General features: G+C 35.2%; 1 protein-coding gene and 1 non-coding gene across 4 annotated transcripts; both read left to right on the top strand.

Moving 5' to 3' along the window:
- Positions 1-224: 224 nt before the first annotated feature.
- Positions 225-8073, top strand: LOC136805090 (small ribosomal subunit protein eS21-like). 3 transcript variants are annotated; one of them, XR_010846331.1, is made up of 6 exons: positions 225-306; positions 408-470; positions 5763-5837; positions 6020-6088; positions 7207-7262; positions 8003-8073. XR_010846331.1 is itself a non-coding variant. In XM_067061655.1 (6 exons), the coding sequence occupies exons 2-6, from the start codon at positions 421-423 to the stop codon at positions 8019-8021; spliced, it is 258 nt and encodes an 85-aa protein (XP_066917756.1). In that variant the 5' UTR covers positions 226-306; positions 408-420; the 3' UTR covers positions 8022-8073. The 3 variants fall into 3 exon arrangements, 2 of the variants coding, with proteins under 2 accessions (XP_066917756.1, XP_066917757.1); XM_067061655.1 differs by having other exon boundaries at positions 226-306; positions 5774-5837; XM_067061656.1 differs by lacking the exon at positions 225-306 and having other exon boundaries at positions 389-470; positions 5774-5837.
- Positions 5565-5635, top strand: LOC136805105 (small nucleolar RNA SNORD36). The gene has a single exon (XR_010846338.1). It is a non-coding gene; the product is annotated as a small nucleolar RNA SNORD36 (small nucleolar RNA).
- Positions 8074-21975: the final 13902 nt, after the last annotated feature.

The raw sequence follows: 21975 nt of genomic DNA, 5'->3' as shown, positions 1-21975 counted from the left end.
GAAACGATTTGTTGATATGGCGGGAAATAGCATTAACGATTTTAATTGCAAAGTTTTACCTTTGATTTACCTTATAATTATTTTCCTTGGCCTTTCTGTTAAATAAAATGAAGTAAAAAATCCTTCTTCTTAAAATTTTAAAAATACATCACAGATAAATCATTTAATATCGATGAAGAATCGATAAGAAAAATATACTCTATTGTCCGAACATCTCATTTGCTTTCACTCATACCCAGGCTCCCAAAATCGAAGAAGTAGATAAAATGGTTCTTTTTACTTGCTCATCGCTAACAGCCAGCACGTGTAAGTAAATTTCAGATTGTATTTTATTATTTTGACTCACCTAAAACTCTCTGGAAAACCATGGCAAACCTGTTAGAATTCTTATTTTAATTTTTTACCAGATCACACATCAAGATGCAAAACGATAGCGGTGAAGTTGTGGATCTCTACATCCCAAGAAAGTGGTAAGCATTGCCAGTTTTTTTTAGAATGAAAGTTTGATTGAGGAAAATTTGTGCTAGTACAATCAACATAAAAGGGGTTGCGGAACGACCTTCCGTTTTCGCAAAGCGAAGAAATTTCGACACTAACAAATTATTTTTATAAGTCAAACTTTTATTGATAATGTTTTCCCACTCAACTCTTTTTTTTTATAAGAATTTTATAAGAACAATACGAGGCTCAAAAATTAAATATGCCGGGTTTTGAGCAATTCAAAAACAATTTCAGGCTCAAAGTGCAAAAAAGGACAGCCAAACCTTTAAAAAAATTTACTGGTTCTTATAAAAAATAGTGCAAGTGACAAAAAAGAACACACATGTTTCTTGTGCAATGGCTGAATGACCAACAACAAAGATATTACATTAGGCTTTAGGCTGGTAGTTTATCAGAATAAATTGAAAGACTTTTATCCCATCTTTTAGTGAGTTTTTGAAACAATTACTTAGCTCTCTATAAAACTTTTACAAAGACAAATTTATCAACAATTCAAAAATTATATTATACATTTCCCTTCAAAATTTAAAAGAGAATAGTGCGTAGTTTGAAAGACGATCTTGAGCTTTTCAGCCATTATCTCTCTAAATGTGCTACTTCTTTATGATATCATTCACTTCAAATGTAGTATCAATTTTCCGAAAAGGAACCAGCATCCTAGCAATAATTTCCAGTAACTTATCAAGAATAGTGAGATTTTTTGCGTGATGAAATTTGGTCTTTTTGTGAGTCTATTTTTGCGATATTGTGTGTTCGGCAAAAAGATGTTCCCAATGTTTCATTTATAAAATCAATCCAGACCAGTCCAAACTAATTTTTTCTAGAACCTTGCCTTGCAGAATAAAATTCAAAAACTTCTATAATTCATATAAGTACATAAAGTAATGCCATTACTATTTATTAGGCGGTAATATAATAACAAGCGTTATCTACAATCTCACGTCAAAGAGTTTATGACCAGACGATCTCAATCGAACGGAATCGACGATCGAACCAGTTGAATCAAATCGAATGCAATCGACCGATTGAAATTCGATTGTCGAACGCAATCGAATCTCAATCGAATATTACCGCCATTCGATTGCGTTCGACAATCGAATTTCAATCGGTCGATTGCATTCGATTTGATTCAACTGGTTCGATCGTCGATTCCGTTCGATTGAGATCGTCTATGAAAATATAAGTTGATTTGCCAGTAAAAAACACTTTTTTGTGAAAGATATCTTGTTTGAAAATATATTCGAGCTAGCATCAAAAGTAACATATACCATAGGTACTTTTATCATTTAAGTTGTCTTTTGGGCTAAAGTCATCAATCATGCTTTTGTTATAACTTTATCGTACAAATATAAATCGGCATTATTCTAATTGATGATGATCAAGCTCCAATGTTAAACAAAAATCTCTCGAGAGTCAGCAAGAAGCGATTGGAATCAACAATCAATCAAGCCAAATCAAAATGATTCCATTATTATCGAATAAATATTGAAGAAATCTTCAATGACGAAAATAGCAACTAGTAATTATCATTTTGATTCTGTTTTCCAGTACAGTCTTCTCTTTTGTCTCGTAAACATTGCACGGAATAACATGGAACTGGCACAATTTATATTCAGCAGGACCATTTTATTATTCTCCATCAATCACAATCTGTTCATACAGTCATAATGCTATGTATATTTTGGTTTTATGCTGCTTCTTTGTTGTGTACGTTCACCCACCAAAACTCTGAAACACTGCTGATTCAGCCAGTCGGCCGATCGGTAAAGTCACCCATCACATCAATCAAGGCAAGCTCCCCTTCACCTGAACCCTGAAGACAGAAGAGATGAAAATAATTATAGTTAGAGTAAAATGAAATAAGCACACGCCCATATGAATAAAAAAAGCCTGTGGAAAGAAAACATGGCCATATGATATCCATGAAACACATGGCCGAGAAAAAAACATTTTGTTTTGTGAGATGAAATCCAATTTATAAACAAAAAAGTCAACACAAAGAAAAAGTACTAATGTAACATTCCAAAGGTAGTTGAAACTATAAAGGTGAAAAAGAATGAAGATTTACCTTTCAATGGGCCATAATCAGTCCAAAAGTTAATGCATGCACCTCAAAAACCGAAAAAATTCGTTGGTTTTCAGGGCCATCTTTGTTGTTTTGAAAATGAAACGCAGAAAAAAGACTGGACCCAGACATTCTGGAAGAAGCGGGAAAAAAGCAAAGAAGATAAAGCTTTGACACTCTTACTATTGTACAAAAGTTGCAATTTTAACAGAGGGGGGTCATGCAGTTATTATATAAACACTATGACAATTACTACCGTGGTGGTATATAAACCAAAATTTGGGAAAACAGTTACTCCACCAGTGGACTAACTGCAACATGGGTGGTGCCTAAGCCCAAAATTGTCGATTTTGGTAGGATATGGTGTACTAAGTGAGCACATTTTTCAATTTTTCACTTAAAATTTTAGGTTTTCAAAAATTCCGGAAGCAAAAAAATTCAAAACATTTTTTTCAAAAGTCAAAAAAAAATCACAAAATTTTTTCTTCAATCAAGGCATGAAAGATACTTTAACAAACTTGGAAAATGGTTGAGATATTTAACTTTTGAACGGTCGTTAATAAGACGTACCCAGTAAAATGGTATCAAAAATGAGGAATTCAGTGAAAAAATTGCCAAATTTGGCATTTTTGGGGTGGTATACACCAATTTTGAGGGTAAAATCAGTTAGTACACTATGGAATAACTGCAAGGGTGGTGGTGTCTGAAGAAAATGTCCAAAATTGCAGTTACTCCACATAGTGTCAAGGAGTAACTGCAAGACCCCCCCCTGATTTTAATCAAAAGTCTTACTTTATAATACTTTTGATATCAATATTCTATTGCAATAAATATTTTTACAAAACGGATACTTTTAATAGTGCTACAGAAAATTGATCCCATCCAACACGAAGCAAAGTCGATATGTCACCCTACGATTTTTTTTGAAATTTTCGTACATATAACATATACAAATTTTTTACGCCACACGCCCAGATCTAGAGAAAGGATGCTACACTCCCTATTCGGGCGCTTCGCGCCCTCAAAACGGTCGTTCCGCAATGACGAGAATCTTATCTGATATTTTGATGAATTCAATCGAGCTTTTTAAAACTGAGTACTAGTATAAAGACCTAGTAAGCTTCAAATCTAATATCCCAGACAACCGCGCTCGATAGGATCGATCATCGGAACGGCTCGATGACAGATTGATATGTGATCGATGGATTACTTAACGATCCGGATAGGAGACCGATAGAGGATCGATACTGAAGATTTTTTCAAGCTTATGATTAGTTATCGAATATTTATCAATCTATCATTAATCTTATCGACCCTATCGACTTATGATCGATAACAAACCAGACCCCCGCGCTCGATAGGATCGATCATCGGAACGGCTCGATGACGGATCGATATGTGATCGATGGATTACTTATCGATCCGGATAGGAGATCGATGGAAGATTCGGCCATTAAAAAGTCTTGAGTATCGATCTTTGGTTGATCCATTATCGAGCTAGTATTTCAATCGAGTATATCGATTCGTCATCGATCGTTAATTGATTCGTCATCGATCGTTAATCGATTCGTCATCGATCGTTAATTGATTCGTCATCGATCGTTAATTGATTCGTCATCGATCGTTAATCGATTCGTCATTGATCGTTAATCGATTCGTCATTGATCGTTAATCGAGTATGCATCGATTATAAATTGATTATGCATCGATTATAAAATTAATTAGCAGGTTGGGGACGCTTATTATATTAGGTACCCGAGAGTACCATATCGGCCATTTTTAAGCCGGGCCCCTCCGCTTTTTTAAGTTCGGAGCTAGGGCTCAGGCGAAATTCCGTAATCTAAACCTTCCAGCAGATGTTGAAAGTTTCCCCGACCTTTTCCCAGAGCTTTCTTAGCGTGTCGAAAGAAAATTTCTACATCGGGTGCCAGATAAGTACCGATAAGTAAATCCGGTTTGACGCCATTAGATCGATATGGATCGATTAATCAATATAAAAAAACGGTCGATATTTTGATTGGATCGATAGAGGTGTCGATAGGTAATCGATAGGTGTCGATAGGTAATCGATAGCGAGAAAGATCGATTAATATTAGAGCTCGATTTTTAGAAAGAGTCGATAGGGTCGATAAGATCGATAAAAGATCGATGATAGATCGATAACTAATCATAAGCTTAAAAAAATCTTGAGTATCGATCCTCTATCGATCTCCTATCCGGATCGATAAGTAATCCATCGATCACATATCGATCCGTCATCGAGCCGTTCCGATGATCGATCCTATCGAGCGTGGGGTCTGGAACAAATCGATTAATGATCGATGACGAATCGGTATACTCAATTGAAATACTAGCTCGATAATGGATCAACGAAGGATCGATATTCAAGACTTTTTTATGGCTGAATTTTCCATTGATCTCCTATCCGGATCGTTAAGTAATCCATCGATTACATATCGAGCCGTTCCGATGATCGATCCTATCGAGCGCGGACGTCTGGAATATCTTGTTCTTGCTGATCAAGTGCTTCCACTACTTGTGACCATTGACAGATTGAATTAAGCTTTGAAATGCTCTTTTAACAGCACAGAACATTACCCTATATTTGATATAGGTGAGATTAATATCTTTGTTTTACAAGAGAAATGTGTAAAGCCTGGTTTACATTTACTGTGGTTGTTATTAAAGAGCGTGCGCCAATAGAGAAATTGGACGAGCTAAAAAAATTATATAAGATATAAAGCAGAACCCCTTAAAAACCTCCTGCAGCTTTCTAGAAATTTGAATAACCCCCTGGAAACCTGAAATAACTTATGTCTGGCATAGAAAAACTCTAAAGGTAAAGGGTCCTCAACTATAAACTGATATGCTTCAAACTCTCCCTATTTTAGCCCAAATTTTTGAAACAAAGTCTTACCTCTATATGGAAGTATGCTGAACAGATCTCTGTCTAGAATTTTTCAGCTTAACAAAATAGGTGGTAATTATCTGGTTTTTCATGCACTGATGAATTGAAATATTCTGAATAACATGTTGACTTGCATATCGAGCTTTTTAAACCTGAGCATGAATTAACTAATTTCACTTATGTGTGATACGGAATACGAGTGACATTTCAGTGAACCTGTATGTCAAGCTTTTTTTTTTGCCTACAGTCAGTGGTTAATATTGAAAACAATGTTTATCAAATTTACAGTTTTATTATAGCTCAGCCACCAATACCTTGATCTCATCAAAAGACCATGCTTCAGTTCAACTGTCTGTTGCTGAGGTAATTTTTGTTATTATTGAAATTTTGATAACAGGTTAATGATGTTTAATTCTTCACTTTGAACTGATCCAATGTGATTGATATCTTTTCAACTCCTGAAACCTGTTCTTATTTGAAATGGAACTACTTTTGTTTTATATTTTACTTAAAAATATAATTCAAACTCAAAACATCTCTTTTAGGTTGACGATGAAGGCAGAATGACAGGTGGATTCAAAACCTTTGCATTTTCTGGCAAATTGAGATGTGCTGTAAGAATATTTAATGATTACAAAGTATTTTTATGGAATGGAAACTGATGATTAACTTGTTCATGCACCACTCAGACTTATGATGGTGATAAAAAGAACCATATAAGAATGAAGTTTCTTCAGTTTTGTCATTTATCATTTGGATCACCATATTATGTTCTGAAAGTTGTGATTAATTAGTTCATGCACCACTCATACTAATTTCGATTAGGATGGTGAAAAAAGAACATAATGAACTTTCTATATAATGCTTAATCGGGCAAATTGTACTAAAAAATTTAAGTGAGAATTTATTTTTGACTGGAAATTACATTCTCTTACTTGAGCTAAATCTTGAGTTCTTCTATTGAAGTAGTATGACCAGTGATGATTATTTACCTACATTGCCTGATATTACATGATTTCACACGTAAATCTGAGGTCAATTCTATGTGTCTACTTACCTTAAGTGGCTTTATTTTTACTTTGATTAATTTAGGGGTCACTCACATATCGATTTTTCCCACGCTTAGCGTCATTCCGACGCTAATAAAAAAACCCACCTACCCTTAGCGCCATATTATGAAATAAACCGAAATTCGATGGAAATCTTTTTACCTTTCTCACTTCAAGTATTGATGTTCACTGCCCGAGAAGTTTCTTCCCCCCTTTTGTTGGTACATTTTGTAGTGGTTTCGGTATATGACTTAAGCACAGTTTGGTTCCCAGACCTGCATAAGTTATGACGCAGGGGAAAAGCCCCAAACTTTTTAAACATCTAGCGTCTCCGGCATTTTACTATATTTTACTCAAAAAACCAATATCTCTAGTTGATTTTCTTAGCGTTGCTCAATCTAACCCACCCACCCTATAGCATCGGAATGACGCTAAGCGTGGTAAAAATCAGTATGTGAGTGGTCCCTTAATAATTCGATTTGGAAATTATTAACTCTAATATTGAAGCTCCATTTTGCAAAACTTTAAGAATAAATCATATTGTGAAAATTAGTCTACATATTCTAAAATTTACACAAAAATTAATTAATTCACTTAAAGCTAGTTACCAGATTCTCAAAAGTTTAGGTACTATTTTGGAAATTATTGGTTTGAATTGAAAATTTTATCATATTTTCATTTAGGCTGAATCTGATGATGCCCTCAATCATTTATGTCTCAAAGATGGAATTTTCCCAAAGTAAGTTGATCAATGTTGTTAAATTCCCCCAATACAGTCTGCAGTCCGTTCATCTGTTGAAAGAATTGTAACCAATGTAAATGTATTACGAATCGTTTTACCTGCTTATTTCTTGTCCCAGGGTACCCTTACGATTCCCAACTAGTTTTAGAAAAATAAAATTTTAAAGGGACATAAAAGTAATAAAATGTAAACATTGCGCAAACCACGTGTCATTAAAGAGAACAATTAAAATCACGTGTTCAAAACAAACTTGTAAAACAATTGAACAATCAAAATTAGCCATATTTGGTTTGATTCTTTATTTTGACATGTGACATTTGTTTTGATTTTGTATCCGCTGCATACAGTTTGTTTACAAATTTCGCAAGTACTGTCATGTTCCTTTAAAGAAAACCTGGTTTACCTCAATGGGCCATTCCATTTTATATCCCAACATGGGGTAGATGAACATTTCCAGAAAATGTCCCAGGTGTTAATTCATTTATTATTCGTTTATTTAAGGGATAAAGTGTTGCACTAAAATTTCCAGGTGTAAAAGACTGGTTTTAGTTCATCCACCCTCGCTTAAAGGTGTGAAAAAATCTTTCCGAGGGTATTTTTTGCAAACTTTGCCGTTTTCCAGGGGGTATCCACACATTTTCAATACTTTCCTTGACTTAAAGGTTCGTCCACCCTCCCCCCTGTATGGTTTTGGAACAGCCCATGCCTTAATGGTTAAAATTTATTTATTTTTTCAGGAACTACAACATGAACTAGAAGTGTACACCACACTGAATTGTACATAAGGAAATAAACATCTCGACTACAATTATATTGCATTCATCTTTTGTTCTACCCAGATTTGGACATTTTTTGCCTGTATTGTTGTGTTGCAAAGGATTCTTAACTCTATTTGGCCTACGGGGCTGTTTCTGTTCGGAGGTCAAATTATTGGTAATACCTCCTGGAAATAGAGCTTTTTCCATGAAATTTTTTGAAAATTCCTAACTTTATTTACCTTCAAAATGAAAAAAATTTCACACCTATAAATTTTCACACTTACTGACAGGTGTCACAAAAATTGACACTTTTCCAATACAAATTTATTTTTAATGTCAAATATATCGTTTAAACCGTAATTTATTGAATATTTAGGATAAAATAAAGCACTTTAAACTCGGCAACTATTTTCTAAAGCCTTTGTTAGAATACAATAGCTTTTTAGCATATTTGTAGGTATTGTCGGTCGAGCAATTGGGGTGTGTTTGATGTTTTAGTTTTTGCTGAGATTATGTTGAGGGTAGTGTTCTGATCCAAGAGAGATTTTCAAACTTTTCTTAGATATAAGAACAAAGGAAATTTTCGGTTTTTCCTCACTTTGGGCATGATGAGTGACGTCATCGAAAAAAACTTTTGTCAAAAGATATCTTTTATGTAGCCCGGGGTCCACTTAAAGCTTTTTGATAGCCAGATTTTAGTTGTTTTTGGAATGTAAAAACAGTATAACAAGGCAATGTTTTTATTTGGGAATAAACCAGCTGCGCTGGAAGGTCAGCCCAATAAGCTTAAAACGACTAGCAGGAAGTACAATCAAGAAACATAATTCGATGTTAAAGCCAAAGAGTAGCTTCTTTCAATTTGTTGAATAAACTTAAACAAGAATCGCAAAATTGCGACTAAATATTTCCTTAAAAATGAAGGTCATTATTGACATACCTTATTGGTATATATTTTCGCGAATCGCGAAATTTTTTCGAAAAAACGTGTTTCGCGTGTATTAAATTTCGCGATTCACTAAACTAGGTATTTTCAGAAAGTGGGAATATAAAGCAAGAAAAAGACTGATTGGTCAGCCGAAGCTGAGCATTCAAATAGGTAAAATTTTCTTCTACTTCTTCCACCATAAGACGGCAAAAAAAAATCCGATTTCCCGATCTCACTTTGATTTCTAAACTTTCTTCCGATATCGGGTTAACTTTTTGGGTACTTTTAGCGTGCGTTGTTTTTACAGATCATAATCATAATGTGGTGTTTCAAGATGGCGGCTCAAGTGATAAAGTCAGATGTGATAAGTCAGTGTTGTGCCAAAGTATTTCCAGTGTAAATCTGTTGCAAGCTTCAATTTCTGTCATTTATTTTTTTTAATCGGCAAATCAAACACATGATTTTCATCAAGGGGATTCTTTTTCTACATCTTTTGAAGGTTTAAAGTCTTTTGCTCAAGTTTTTGTTTATGTTGAATTTTCTGATACTTTTTATTGCTGCTTTTTATAATAAAAAGTCTAGTTTTTGCAATAAAAAAATATTTTTCTTGTTTGCCTCTAGGTGGGATTGATGGTGTTATAATGTTATTGGAATTTGATAAAGTTTACAAAAGTACAGCTACTGTCTAAATTTGATAAAGACTGGATGCAATCGTGCTTCTTTGGACTTGGTTTGGACGTGTTTGATAAGGCGAATCACAAAAAATTGTTTGGTTCCCGTCATTTCTACTTTAAAAAGTGGGGGTCATTCGGTCGGTCGGTCAAAAATATTTTTCTTTTAAGAAGCAGCTACATCTTGTTGAAAGGGAATCCGTGTGGACTGATCCGAAATAAGAAATTGAGAAACCGTAGATAAACTGGTTTTCGGTTTACTCTCCATTAGCATGCGGCTTGCTACTTCGATTTGAAAACTTGTAAACACAGAGCGTGCAGAGGTCGAAAGTGGAAATCTAGCAAAGCAGCTGAAAAGCTTTCCGATTCTCCAACTCTACCTGCTGACCGTAAATCAGGGTCAGTCAGATGACGGGAACCAAATGATGACATCACATCTCCTATTATTGGACTTGCAAAATTATGACAAATGGTCTTTGGAATTTGTTCAATTATATTAATATTAATATATACAGTTCTTGTTGAAATTGATCAAACTATTTTTCATGCAGTTCCGGACGCAGATTGTGTTTTTCTAACCTTTTCTAACCTTGGCGCACGTTTTGACTGAATGATGGAATGGAATAAATGGCGATAACAGTTTATACATATCTCTTATCAGACTTGTAGAAAGCGGACTGCCGAAAGTTATGAAAAATGGTTTCTAGAATTTAATGAATTATACCGTCAAGTTACACAACATGCACACTCTTGTCACAACTTGCACAGTCATAACAAACAGATCCATCTGGTCTTCATTTAACATTGTTTTAAATATGTTTCATAGGCGTTTTAAATGTTTCATAGGCGTTGTGGTATAGTGGACATCAACCTTGATTCCTGTACAGGCGACCAAGGTTCGATTCCCACTCACAACGGTTCACTTGGCAAGTGAACAAACCTTCGCCCGGGTCAACCCATGCCATGTGAGGGGAATTGGGTAGTCAGTTCAAGGTGCTGACGGGATGCTTACTCAAAAAGCATCTATAGTTGCGAGAATGGGCTCCCAGCAGAGCCTCCTGTAACTCAACCATAATAGATAGATAGATAGATAAAGTTTAAAAAACACTGCCAGTGCTTGGCACAGAAGAGAGGACTCCCAGTTGAAATTAATTGCTACTCCGCTGCCCTGTTGAATTTATTTATTATGGTCGTGTGTTTATTCCGCCAAGGCGGCAAAGCGATCGCCCAAATTCATAGACCAATCAAAAGGGAGTTTAAAGCAAAATGGGGGAAAAATGAGCTTCCCTGCATAGTTATGAATTTTTAGTTTTGCTTTCGGTTATCATTTGCGACCAGCAAAGTCTTCAAGATGGTTGTGTGTGCATGTTGTGTAACTTGACGGTACTATACAAAATTTATTTACGAAGACTGGATTAAATTATGTTTTTCTGACCTTGCCAAATTTTGGCTTTGACTGAATAGCAGTCAGTTTTTACGTACCTCATTGGCCTTGCAGACAACTGACAAATGGTTTCTGTAATTTGACCAAGTCTACCAAAATATAGTTCCTGTTGAAATGTTATAAATATGAACTACGTTTTGCAAAGATTTTGATGCAAATTGTGTTCCTTTTCTTTTCTTTGTGACTTAAAGTTTGTAGCTTGTTAGTTTAAAGTGTTATTGGAGTTTTATCAAGTAAAACAAAAAGTACAGATTCTATGTATATTTCATGGATATCTTTATTTTGGTTCTGACGTTTTGGCAATTTTCTTATTTATTTCTAGATAACACTTTGGTCAGATATGGATATTGTCTACATCCAACAGAAAAATTGTATCATAACTGACTGGAATGAAATTAACAAAAAGTTTAATTACCTACACTATGTTTCTCATTTATTTTATAGTAATGGGCTTTTCCAGAAAAAATTCGTTCATGGGGGGTGGAGGATATATTATTTTTTCTGTGATCTACCCCTGGACATTTCGATTTTTCACCCCCTGGACACGTGTTTTACCCCTGGACAAGCATCAAGTTGACCCCCTGGACACAATTATTTACCCCTGGACATCGCAGATTCACCCCATGGACATGGCAGTTTTTCAGGGTTTTTTCAATACCCCTGGACAATATATCCTCCACCCCCCATGAATGGTTTTTTTCTGGAAGAGCCCAATGAACTATAGCTTACTCTCGGGTACCTAATAGCCGGGGGGTTTGGAATAAGCGGGGGGATTGGAAAAAATCTCAAAACTTAATAAGCGGGGGGGTTGGAATAAAAATGTCCTGGGTGGAAAATTTTTGAAAAGGAGGCTTATACAGCTGAATTAGGACAAAAGAGGGAACTTTTAAGAACATTTTTCCAAAAATTAATAAGCGGGGGGGTTGGAATAAGAATGTCCTGGGTGGAAAATTTTCGAAAAATTAATTAGCGGGGGGGGACGGCTATTAGGTACCCGAGAGTAATTGTTTGATGTCATAGAAACAGTGCTACAATGCTAAGAGAAGTATACTTTGATCTTCTCGTGGGGGGGGGGGGGGTGGAGGAGCTCTCAGGCTTTTTTAAATAATTTTAAATCAAGTTATCAAATGTTTCACATTTTGTACATTATTCAACATTTTTAGTCTACTCTGTTTCAGTACATCTTTTAGATCTGTTAACCCACTAATTAAAGCTATCTAGCTAAGCTCTATTGGCTGACCTTCCAGCCTCGGCTGGTTTATTTTGCTTGAAACACAACGTTTTTGATGTAAAAATACTAACAAAATACTAAGAAAAATTATTTCGCGTGTATTTAATTTCGCGATTTTGTAATTTTTAAAAATTTAAACAGTATTAAATTTCGTGAAAATTGACCAAAAAACTCGCGAAAATTTGTAACACGCGAAAATATATACCAATAGGGTATATAAAAAAGCACACATAATAAAGTATACATATATAGTCTAGAAGTATAAAACCTTCAACTACTCAAAATGGAAACAATAAAGACAAAAACCCACAAAACAAAAAGACAATACAAATACTACAAAAATCTAGAATGAACATTCACAGAAAATCAATCAGGTTGGAGTAGAAAAGGAAAATATGATGACAGAAATCCGTCAGTGTAAAACTAGTGACCTGAAATGACTTTAAGGAAGAAAGTAACTCCATATGAGTTAAGATGGAAAGAAGTAACTCAATATGAGTCAAAAAATATTTCAAAAAAAACACATTATCTGTTCCTCAGTTTTATTTCGACATTTGTCCAGAAAGAACTGGCATGCTGTTTGCTTTGTTTTGGTGTTTAAAAATATGTACTTACAGCACCTGACCCCGAGAATGTAGTAAACCCCGACAATGTAGGTTTCTCATTTTTTAGCATTGTAGCCCTAACGATAAATCAACATCATAAAAATTTGTTTCAGAGCATACTGTTACATATTACTGATTATTTCTAGACATAAAACTTTAACTTGAATTGATTTTTTCAGGCGAAAATCTGAATCGAAGTTGATTGGATACTACTCGAATTGAGACATTTTTTAAATAAATCCTCTCTAAATCGAAATCTATTGGAATTAAGTTATGATGATAGGGTATTTTCTTATTCCTAATGAACTAAGGAAATGTGGAAAATAGTCCATTTCAATATTTTATTGTTCTAAGTTAGATATTTTAACGAAAATGTTTGACCTACCTATTGGGGTTAGTTGACCTACAACTTGGGAGCCTTCTTAACCCGACATAAAAAGTCTGTCAAATTATATAAAACATTTTTGTTGTACTTTCATAACATGAAAGTATTTCCTGAGAGATGATTAATGTTGGCATTTTAAGCTTTTACGACGTGTCCCAGACCCGCTGGGACCCCAGCCCAATCAGAAAATTTGCCTAAGTTTGGAACAATAGAATTTCTATCCCCATTGGGAATTTAGTAGAAATTTTTTGACCCGATGTGGGAAAAGTTCCACCGGGGCTGTGAGGCAGGGGTGTTGTTACATTATTCACATATTTTAACACAGAATCTTCAACCTACAAAATAAAAACAACTTTCTTGTCTCTTCTTTTCGTCCTTTCTTTTACTTTTCATCATTTGTAGCACGATAAAATTAATACCTTTGTTAATTTTTTGTCAGAGTATTTTTCTAAAGTATGAATTTGACTTAGAGAACAAAAATTTCCGATGAATACTGAAATTTTTCTCTCAGCAACCGAATCTCTTCACCTACATTCTGGGGGTTAAAAAGCGAAAAATCCGATTTTCAGAATAACAAAAGCTCTTTAGAATATTGTTTTGGCATAAAATATTTCTAAAATTTCCTGTTATAATTAATTCAATCGAAAAAAATATCAACATTTTACTATTACTAGATTTAAAGACATAAAACCAAACCTACATTCTGGGGGTTATAACGAAAATGGGAGTCAACTTCAAGGACCAAAAAAATTAGCTTATCTATCAAAAGTAATGAAACTAACCCCTGGGAAAGGATTTTGGGAGTTCAAAATTTCGTTTAAAACATTCAATATTTTTTTAAATGCAAATCTACATCTCTCAGGTCTGATTCAAATTTCACCTACATTCTCGGGGTCAGGTGCTGTATCAGCCCTAAAAAAAAATAGAAATTTGAATATAATGAGGGCAATAACTCTGGTTAAATGTTACTTTATTCACAAGATTTAAGGATTACTGAAAAAATACTACTGCAGATGAACTAAACTCAAAAACTAGAACTTTACAATAAATTTACATTACGACAAAGTAAAAATCTATCTTTAATAGCAACAAAGAAAAAAATGTTGCTCAAAGTTTTAAAGCATTTAAATAGCTTTAAACAGTAGACCTTTTTTAAAAGAGGCAGCCATATTGAATAATTATGTACTCCAGCATAAAAACAATAATACAGCCATGCATAATTTAGGTCTCTTTAGTTCAGTAGGTATAGAGAATTCAAGATTTGAAAACAGACACTGCATTGGTTTACAAGACTAGAGAAAGATGTCAACCATCCACACGTTTCATGAAAAGAATAAAGTATTTATCAAAAAAGGTTCTCTTTTTTTGGTTTAACAGTGTCGGCTGCGCACGCGTATGAACAATTTTCTATTTATTGTTTTGATTTTGGCAACCACGAGAAACTTCACTCTCCCCCGTAAAAAATGGTATGTAAACAGCCAGTTCTCATAAGAAAACCCAGCAGAGAAATGGTAGGTAAAGAACTCCTTTTCATCATAGCTTCTTTTCCTCTTGGTGAATTTTTGTGAAATTTTCAGGAGAGATACATAAAATTGTCATTAATATTATGTTCAAACATCTAAAACATTCTCTTTAAAGGAAGGAAAAAAATGGCAATGTTTACATTTCTCTAACCTTCCACAGTACTAAAGTGATCATTTTTGCCTCCCGCCTCTTCTACGGTGGAGATGGCGAGACTGTTAAACGGTGTCTTCCAACAAACAACAATCAATATACCCTAACAGGATCCCACGGTGTAAACATTATCAACCAACAAAACCCACACCACCAAAATTGTAAAAATAAGTCAATATAATTTCTATCAACAATTTCTCGTAAAATGTTTTTTTTCCAACATTCTGACTGTCTGATACCAATCATGGCTGGAGTCATCATGTGTAGAGTGACTGTGTATAACAACAAAAGTTTATTGAAAATCATCCCACGGTAATGGTGAAGCTAAAGATTTATCAACCAAACAAAACTGACGCCAAGTCAAATCTGTCGATTAAAAATTTCCATGAAAATTACAATCGCAACTTATCTCATAAAATGCCCCGGGGGGGTACTACCCTTGTCGACCGACGGGGGTGCTCCGCTGAGGTTCGAAAAATGGACCCTACGTGGGACTCGAAATTTGCGAAAAAGTGACCCTGAATGGGACTGAAATTCCAAAATTTTCTCAAATTTTCGGCTAGTTCGAAACGCAGGTCACAGGTCGCAGGTCACAGGTCACAGGTCAGTGATGACAGGTTGACTCTAATCAATGTCATTGCAGAGGAAGATGTTTGGAAAACACAAAGAATTATCAAAAACATAATTCTCAAGCAATTTCATCCATATAAAACCATTTCAAACATCAAAATTTAACCATGTGCTTTTATCGATCTTTCGCAGTTTGCGCCGTGTATAACGCAGACCAGAAAATTTAAAACCATATTATACGTACAACAGGTATATTACATATTGTAATGTTTGTAATGTTATATGATGGTTACATATAATAAAACTCATCGCTCTAAAACTACCTTCTCAGAGAACTCACGAGCTTCTGATTGGTGTAATTTTATATCCAGCCATATTGTTATCATCACATTCGGTATGCTAAATATTTTTGGTGTTTTTCTCTTTTAAGACATGATATTTTGTGATTTCTGTCAACATTTTTGTCAAAAATTGTCATTAAGTCATTAAAATAACAATTGAATGATTAATTAGTTTCATCCTTCTAAAACCACTCTCTTAGGGACCTCACAAGCTTCTGATTGGTGCCGTTTTATATCCATTCACACTATCAACATCACATTCTGTATTATAAATATTTTTCGTGTTTTTGTCTTGTTAGGCATCATATTTTATGATTTTGTCATTATTTTTGTAAGTAAGTGTCATTAGGTTGTTATTTTATTCAATTGTCATTTTATAATATCTTAATAACATGTATTACTTTTTTGTAATTTAATGCGTTATGCATTGATGTTATGTTATGTATATGTTATGATCTTATTATCTTTTTTCCGGTCTGCACTTTGTTGACCTGTGACCTGTGACCTGTTGACCTGTGACCTGTGACCTGTGGTTCGAACTAGCCGTCAAATTTTCTACTTTTTCCCCAAATTTTCCAAAAAAAGGCACCCTACGAGGGACTGATTTTTCTATTTTGGTGTTTTTGCGACCCTACCTGGGACTCGTGGAGGTTAAAAAAGGTACCCTGACCAGCGGAGCATCCCCGTAACCCATCTTGCCCTAGTACCCCCCCCCCCCGGGTAAAATGCTTTTTTCAACATTCTGGAGGTGTTCAAAGTTAGAGGTATCATATGTAGAGCCAAGCAATACATGAAAAGTCATTTGCTATCCCATTTGCCATGAGATATACAAGTCAAGAAATCAAACAATAACCAACAAATCATATTCATAACAATTGCCAGTCGGGTCTGCTACTAACATGTAATAGTTTTATTATAGCCGGGCGTAATAGTTTATTAGTCGACTTGAATCATGATACATTACTTATTCTTCACTGGATGCATTTTTCCCTGTGAAATTAAAAACGGGCGTCAGTCATGGCGTACGGAAGGCGTTTTGACACGGGAAATTATGGAGGAGAAAGCCCGTTTTAACAAATATTATTTCCCTTTTGGAAAACGGGAAATATTAAAAATCGTTTTTCACTTTCTTCTTTTTAATTATGTAAATAGTGAATAAATTATATAGTGTTCTCTCATTATTATGCGCAAATCGTGAAAGGGATTTGGAGGGTCACCGGGGCTGACCAAGACACGTGATTTTAATTGTTCTCTTTAATGACACTTAAAATTTGGAATGTTTCGACTTTCAAAAGATTCCGACTTGCGAACTTCTAATGCGACCTGCGGACTTCTAGTGCGACGGGACGACTTCTAGTACGACGAGACGAGTTTAAGGGTCGAATTTTGGCGGCGATCTAACTCCATAAAAAACGCCTAAAAACGCTATTTACCTTTCCATTCCATAAACTAGAGATATTAAGCGACACGAAAATCGTATTGTGATTTAGGATCCCCTAGGTGGTGCTGCAAATTTTTTTTCCGTACATGGACGGAAGTATCATTGACGGTCGGAAGTATCTCATCTTGACGGACGGGAGTATCATCGACGGTCGGAAGTATCTCATCTTGACGGTCAGGAGTATCATCGACGGACGGAAGTATCTTAAACTTATCTGAAACCTTGAAATATGTCGAACCCACCAAATGAAAGAGTTTCTGATCAGAAACACAGCGCGCTATCCGTTGAGCCACACTCGCACAGCATAACACAAAATTAGGAAATACTTATAAGACGACAAAAAAGACGGGGGTAATGTTATTATAATATGGGTAAAATTGCCCCTTTTTTAACCTGACTGAAATTCGAGCCGTTACTAGCAACCCTGCGGGGCCCAAGGCGCCGAGTATGCACCCGGCACAGTGACAAGCCATTACTACCAAACCTGACCTAAGCAATTCCAAAAAACAAAACCAAACAACAAAGATGAGATACTTCCGACCGTCGATGATACTTCCGTCCATGTACGGAAAAAAAATCTGCGGTGGTGCTATCCCGCACTCAGGAGCTGGTCTAGTTGTTTTCACGAAAATCTAATTCTGTTTTCGTGTTAGCATGAAGGGTGCTAGTCAACTTGATTAATTTGTACAATTTTTTATGTAAACAACAAACCTGTCTGTTTTGTACATGTTTGTACCGCTGCTACTCTATGTATCGTTGGTTGTTTTAAGTTGTCAGGCGTTCAACAGTCGACTCCATATAGATTTTTGAATTTGGCTTTGATAAAGTTCAGTAAAAATCAGCAAAAAACAAACCAAAAAGAATCAACAAAACTTATCTAATATTCCATTGGCGGATTGGCGGCCGCCCACTCTAAAGGGAGCGGGCTAATTTCCCCTTTATTGATGTGACGCATCCCCAGTCGGATTCAACAGACTCGCCCGTAAAACTAAAAATATTTCGGTTGGCCCCGCCAATCCCCCGAAAAGGAAGGCTGTGTCCGGACCTCCCGTTGCAAAATTCCCTCTAAACCTTCCAGATGTCGAAAATTTTCCTGACCTTCAGAGCTTTAACGTGTCGGATGAAAATTTCATCATCTGGGTGCCACATAACAACAAAACACACTTTAAAAGTTTGGTGCATTTTTAAAGAAATTACAGTTGATACTAAAAAATACCAAGAAAGTAAAAGGACTTATTTCCCATCCAGAACGCTCGCGCGTAGTTTTAAACACAAACGCTGGATTTCAAAAAATGTACTGTAGTCTTCCAAACAAATCATTTAGTGATGTTAAGGAATTTTTGGTTTTCGTGTTGCAAAGTACTCCAGTTTTCGTGTTTTTCGTGTAATAAAATTCATCACTTTTCGGGTAGCCTTCATCATTTTTCATGTAGCATATTCATCACTAGCCTGTTAGACGAAAACCGCTTTTTTTATCGCGATTAAAACAAAGAAAAAATTTGGTTTGTGGGAAGGTACTGGCTAATTCATCACTTTTCGGGTAGCAAAATTTAAAACTTCCGGGTTGAAAGTTTTGAGATGACGTCATTTTTTTCATTTTATAGCAATACATTTCGCAGGTCTATTGACCTATATGAAACATTATTATAGAGAATTGCAGTCCAGGCCTTCTAAACCGTTCTTGTACAAAAAATCTTTTTAAAATATAAGTTTTCCATTTAAAATCGTCATTCGATCTTGCTTTATTCATCTCGTCTGCTCGCTTTTTCCACTCTTTGATTTGTTCCCTCTTCATTTTTGTCAAGTCATCCGGTGATCCTTAATTTCGCGAACGTCTCGTGTTGTTTCAATTCAGTCAACTTCTTCATGAATCTGTATTTGCTATCACTGTCTTTGAATGTAACTTTGATTTGACGCATAACTTTAGATTCTTTTCCAACACGAGAGACTTAGGTTGGTTGAGTCTTTAAATTAAGTTAGTTTTGTTTCTAGCGTGGAAAACTGGCTCTGTATTAGATTGGTATGTAACTTGATTTTTATCCTTTATGTATTCTTGCCATCTTGGCTGTAAATCTTTGACCATTGTTATTAGTCTTTTTTCACTCTCACTTTTGACTTTTAGTATGCTTTCGCACGCTTCAATTTCTTTATAGCTGTGCGTGCAGCCTTTATGCTTTCGCTTGATTATGAACTTTTCTACTGAGGTCTTTTGCCGGAGAGCAACAATTTATAGACACGTATTTTCGGTAACCTTTATTAAAAAACGTATTTAACTGGTATGGGGTAGTCCAGTGCAGGCATAATGTAGCGTTCGTTGGCATTTATGACATTGAATTCTCATTTTTTCATCATCTTTTATACAATTATGCTCGGTACATCGATTGTTGTCACTCGCATCTTCAGGGAACATGATCTTCCCAGGTGATGTCGTCGTTTTTGGTTGAAATATGGCTGTTTTTCCATATTTTTGACATTTAATGAATTCTTCATTTTAATTTAAGCTTCATCATTTAAGCCTTTCCAGGCAAAACCTAAAAATCCCGTAATAACGGAACTAGTTGACCTAATTTGGTTTTTTATACATGAAGTGAAGTTTCTTCTGATGCTTGGGTCTAAACGAGACAGGAAGGCTTAAAAATATCGAAGCATCCAAATAAAAATAGTCAGTTGTACAATGTGTTCCTGGCTGAAGGAGAACGCTGCGTTGATTTGTCTTGTCAATCTCAAAATCTAAGTTTTAGTATTCTGTAAGATTTAAAGCGTTTAATTCAATTTGAACATCAGAATCAGAAAAGGCAATGAATTTTGATATGAATACATGTATAAAACATCAAATTTGGTCAATTTGTTCCAAAGTGGAAGTTTTTTGACATCATGACGTAATTTGCCAACTTTTGGTCTACTGTTTAAAATTAAGTTATAGGCTCTCTAAGGATCATTTGTATCAAATTGCTTTTATCACCATCTGAAGTATTCTTACGTTTTTATGTGCTACCAGACCTCTACTATCATAGTAGAGAATGATGACACGAAAAAAACAGTCAATTACCGATACCGAGTGCTTATCGACTTAATCCCGAAATACCGATAAGAAAGACCTCAGTTCGAGTATCATCATCGATACAGCACGGCTTTGATGTGTCGCGAGTACAGAATACAATGTCTAGTAAGCGCTGTGATAGCTAAAAGTAAAAGAATTCAGGGTACGTGAAAATTTTAGGGCACGTAAAATTTTTAAGGCACTTGAGGCACTAGGGCGCTAGAGGCACGTAAAAAAAGTTAAGGCACTAGGGCACGTGGGACACGTAATTTAGCAGGCTCCGCAACAGTATTGTTCCGGGAGTAGATAGAAAAAAAACGAGAAATCACAGTCTACTGCTAATGAGCTGTCAAAAATTATGTTCGTCTACATCACAGCTTGCCAGAAATACTACACCAGCAATATTGTCCACAAAGAGTGTCACTAGACAGGCTGTGTCACCAAATATATCGCTTGGAGAATCGCAGGCCTCTAAAAAAAGCGCTTATACTATCATGATTGGGCTGTACCTCCAAAGTTGACTCAATAATCATATGCAGTAGTTTTAAGCTTGTTTTAAGTGAAAATTCCGCTGTAAAAGTGACATTTTAGGTTAAGAAAATTTTAATTTATGCAAAAGAACCAAAGAGCAAGGGAGCTTCCTCCATTCGTCAGTTACACAACACCAATAACTACTAATTTATAATTTTAAATTCCCGTCAATGTATTATCTTTATCAAATGTACTTGAAACATATTTTATATATCATTGAGGAGGGGTGTGTGGCATATCGAGATAATCTTTTTATCACTTTAATCATGAAGGTAATAAAGATAGATGGAGAGTCAATGCCTTTTGTTCTATTGTGATTTATCATCGGAAGCAAACAGCTGTTTGGTTGCTTTGGGAATAAGATGATTAATTTTGGGTATACTCATGGGGATATTTAAGTTCATAAAAAGCTGAATAAAAAGATGTTGGATTTTTAACAACTCTATTGTGAGATAATAACTTTGTTGATCAAAATAAGAAAAAGATTGCCGTAACAAGCACAAAATCCTATATTTCTAAGGGTCCCCTCTCATAAAATCATCGATAAATTTCAAAAAGAATTCTATATTACGATTAGGTAACCTTTTAATTAATCATCCATCAGAATTTGAAAACCCCCTCCCTTTTAGACGTAAAAATTTTTAATGAAGAAATTTTCAAGGAAAATGTGCTGAAACTCTCAAAATTAGCACAGTGTTCGCCCAAAAATACATCGATATGAAATCATAGAACTTTTGTAACCTGACTTTAAGAAAATTATTTTTGTATCGCGTTTGAACAAGAACTTTTTGCATAATAAGTTTATTTCAATCAGGATAACATTCTCACTTCTGTTCTTATAAATTTACATTTCGGATTTTTTTGCTTCCAATGATGGTACATAAAAAAAAAGCCGCTTTGAATAGATTTATAAAAGATTTCAACGACCATTTAGGCCATTACCGAGACGTTTTCTCTCCATCTATATCTTTATTACCTTCATGCTTTAATAAAGTTAGCTCCAATTTGGCTTTATCCCCCTAGCCCCATGAAGAACAGAATAGCCCCACCAAATTTGGACATGTGCGAGTTACTAAACAGGCGCAAGGGTGTTT

The sequence above is a fragment of the Clytia hemisphaerica genome, unplaced genomic scaffold (assembly GCF_902728285.1).
Source record: "Clytia hemisphaerica strain Z4C2 unplaced genomic scaffold, Clytia hemisphaerica genome assembly, whole genome shotgun sequence".
Taxonomy (NCBI): Eukaryota; Metazoa; Cnidaria; class Hydrozoa; order Leptothecata; family Clytiidae; genus Clytia; species Clytia hemisphaerica.
The sequence above is the reverse complement of the archived record's forward strand: the minus strand, read 5'-3'. Positions and strand labels throughout refer to the sequence as shown.

What these genes read in the sequence shown, in the direction of transcription:
- LOC136805090 (XM_067061655.1), top strand. Translation starts at nt 421, where the DNA reads ATGCAAAACGATAGCGGTGAAGTTGTGGATCTCTACATCCCAAGAAAG. An exon ending in TTCAACTGTCTGTTGCTGAG is followed by an intron (nt 5,838 to 6,019) that starts GTAATTTTTGTT and finishes CATCTCTTTTAG; the next exon opens with GTTGACGATGAAGGCAGAAT. An exon ending in CTGGCAAATTGAGATGTGCT is followed by an intron (nt 6,089 to 7,206) that starts GTAAGAATATTT and finishes ATTTTCATTTAG; the next exon opens with GCTGAATCTGATGATGCCCT.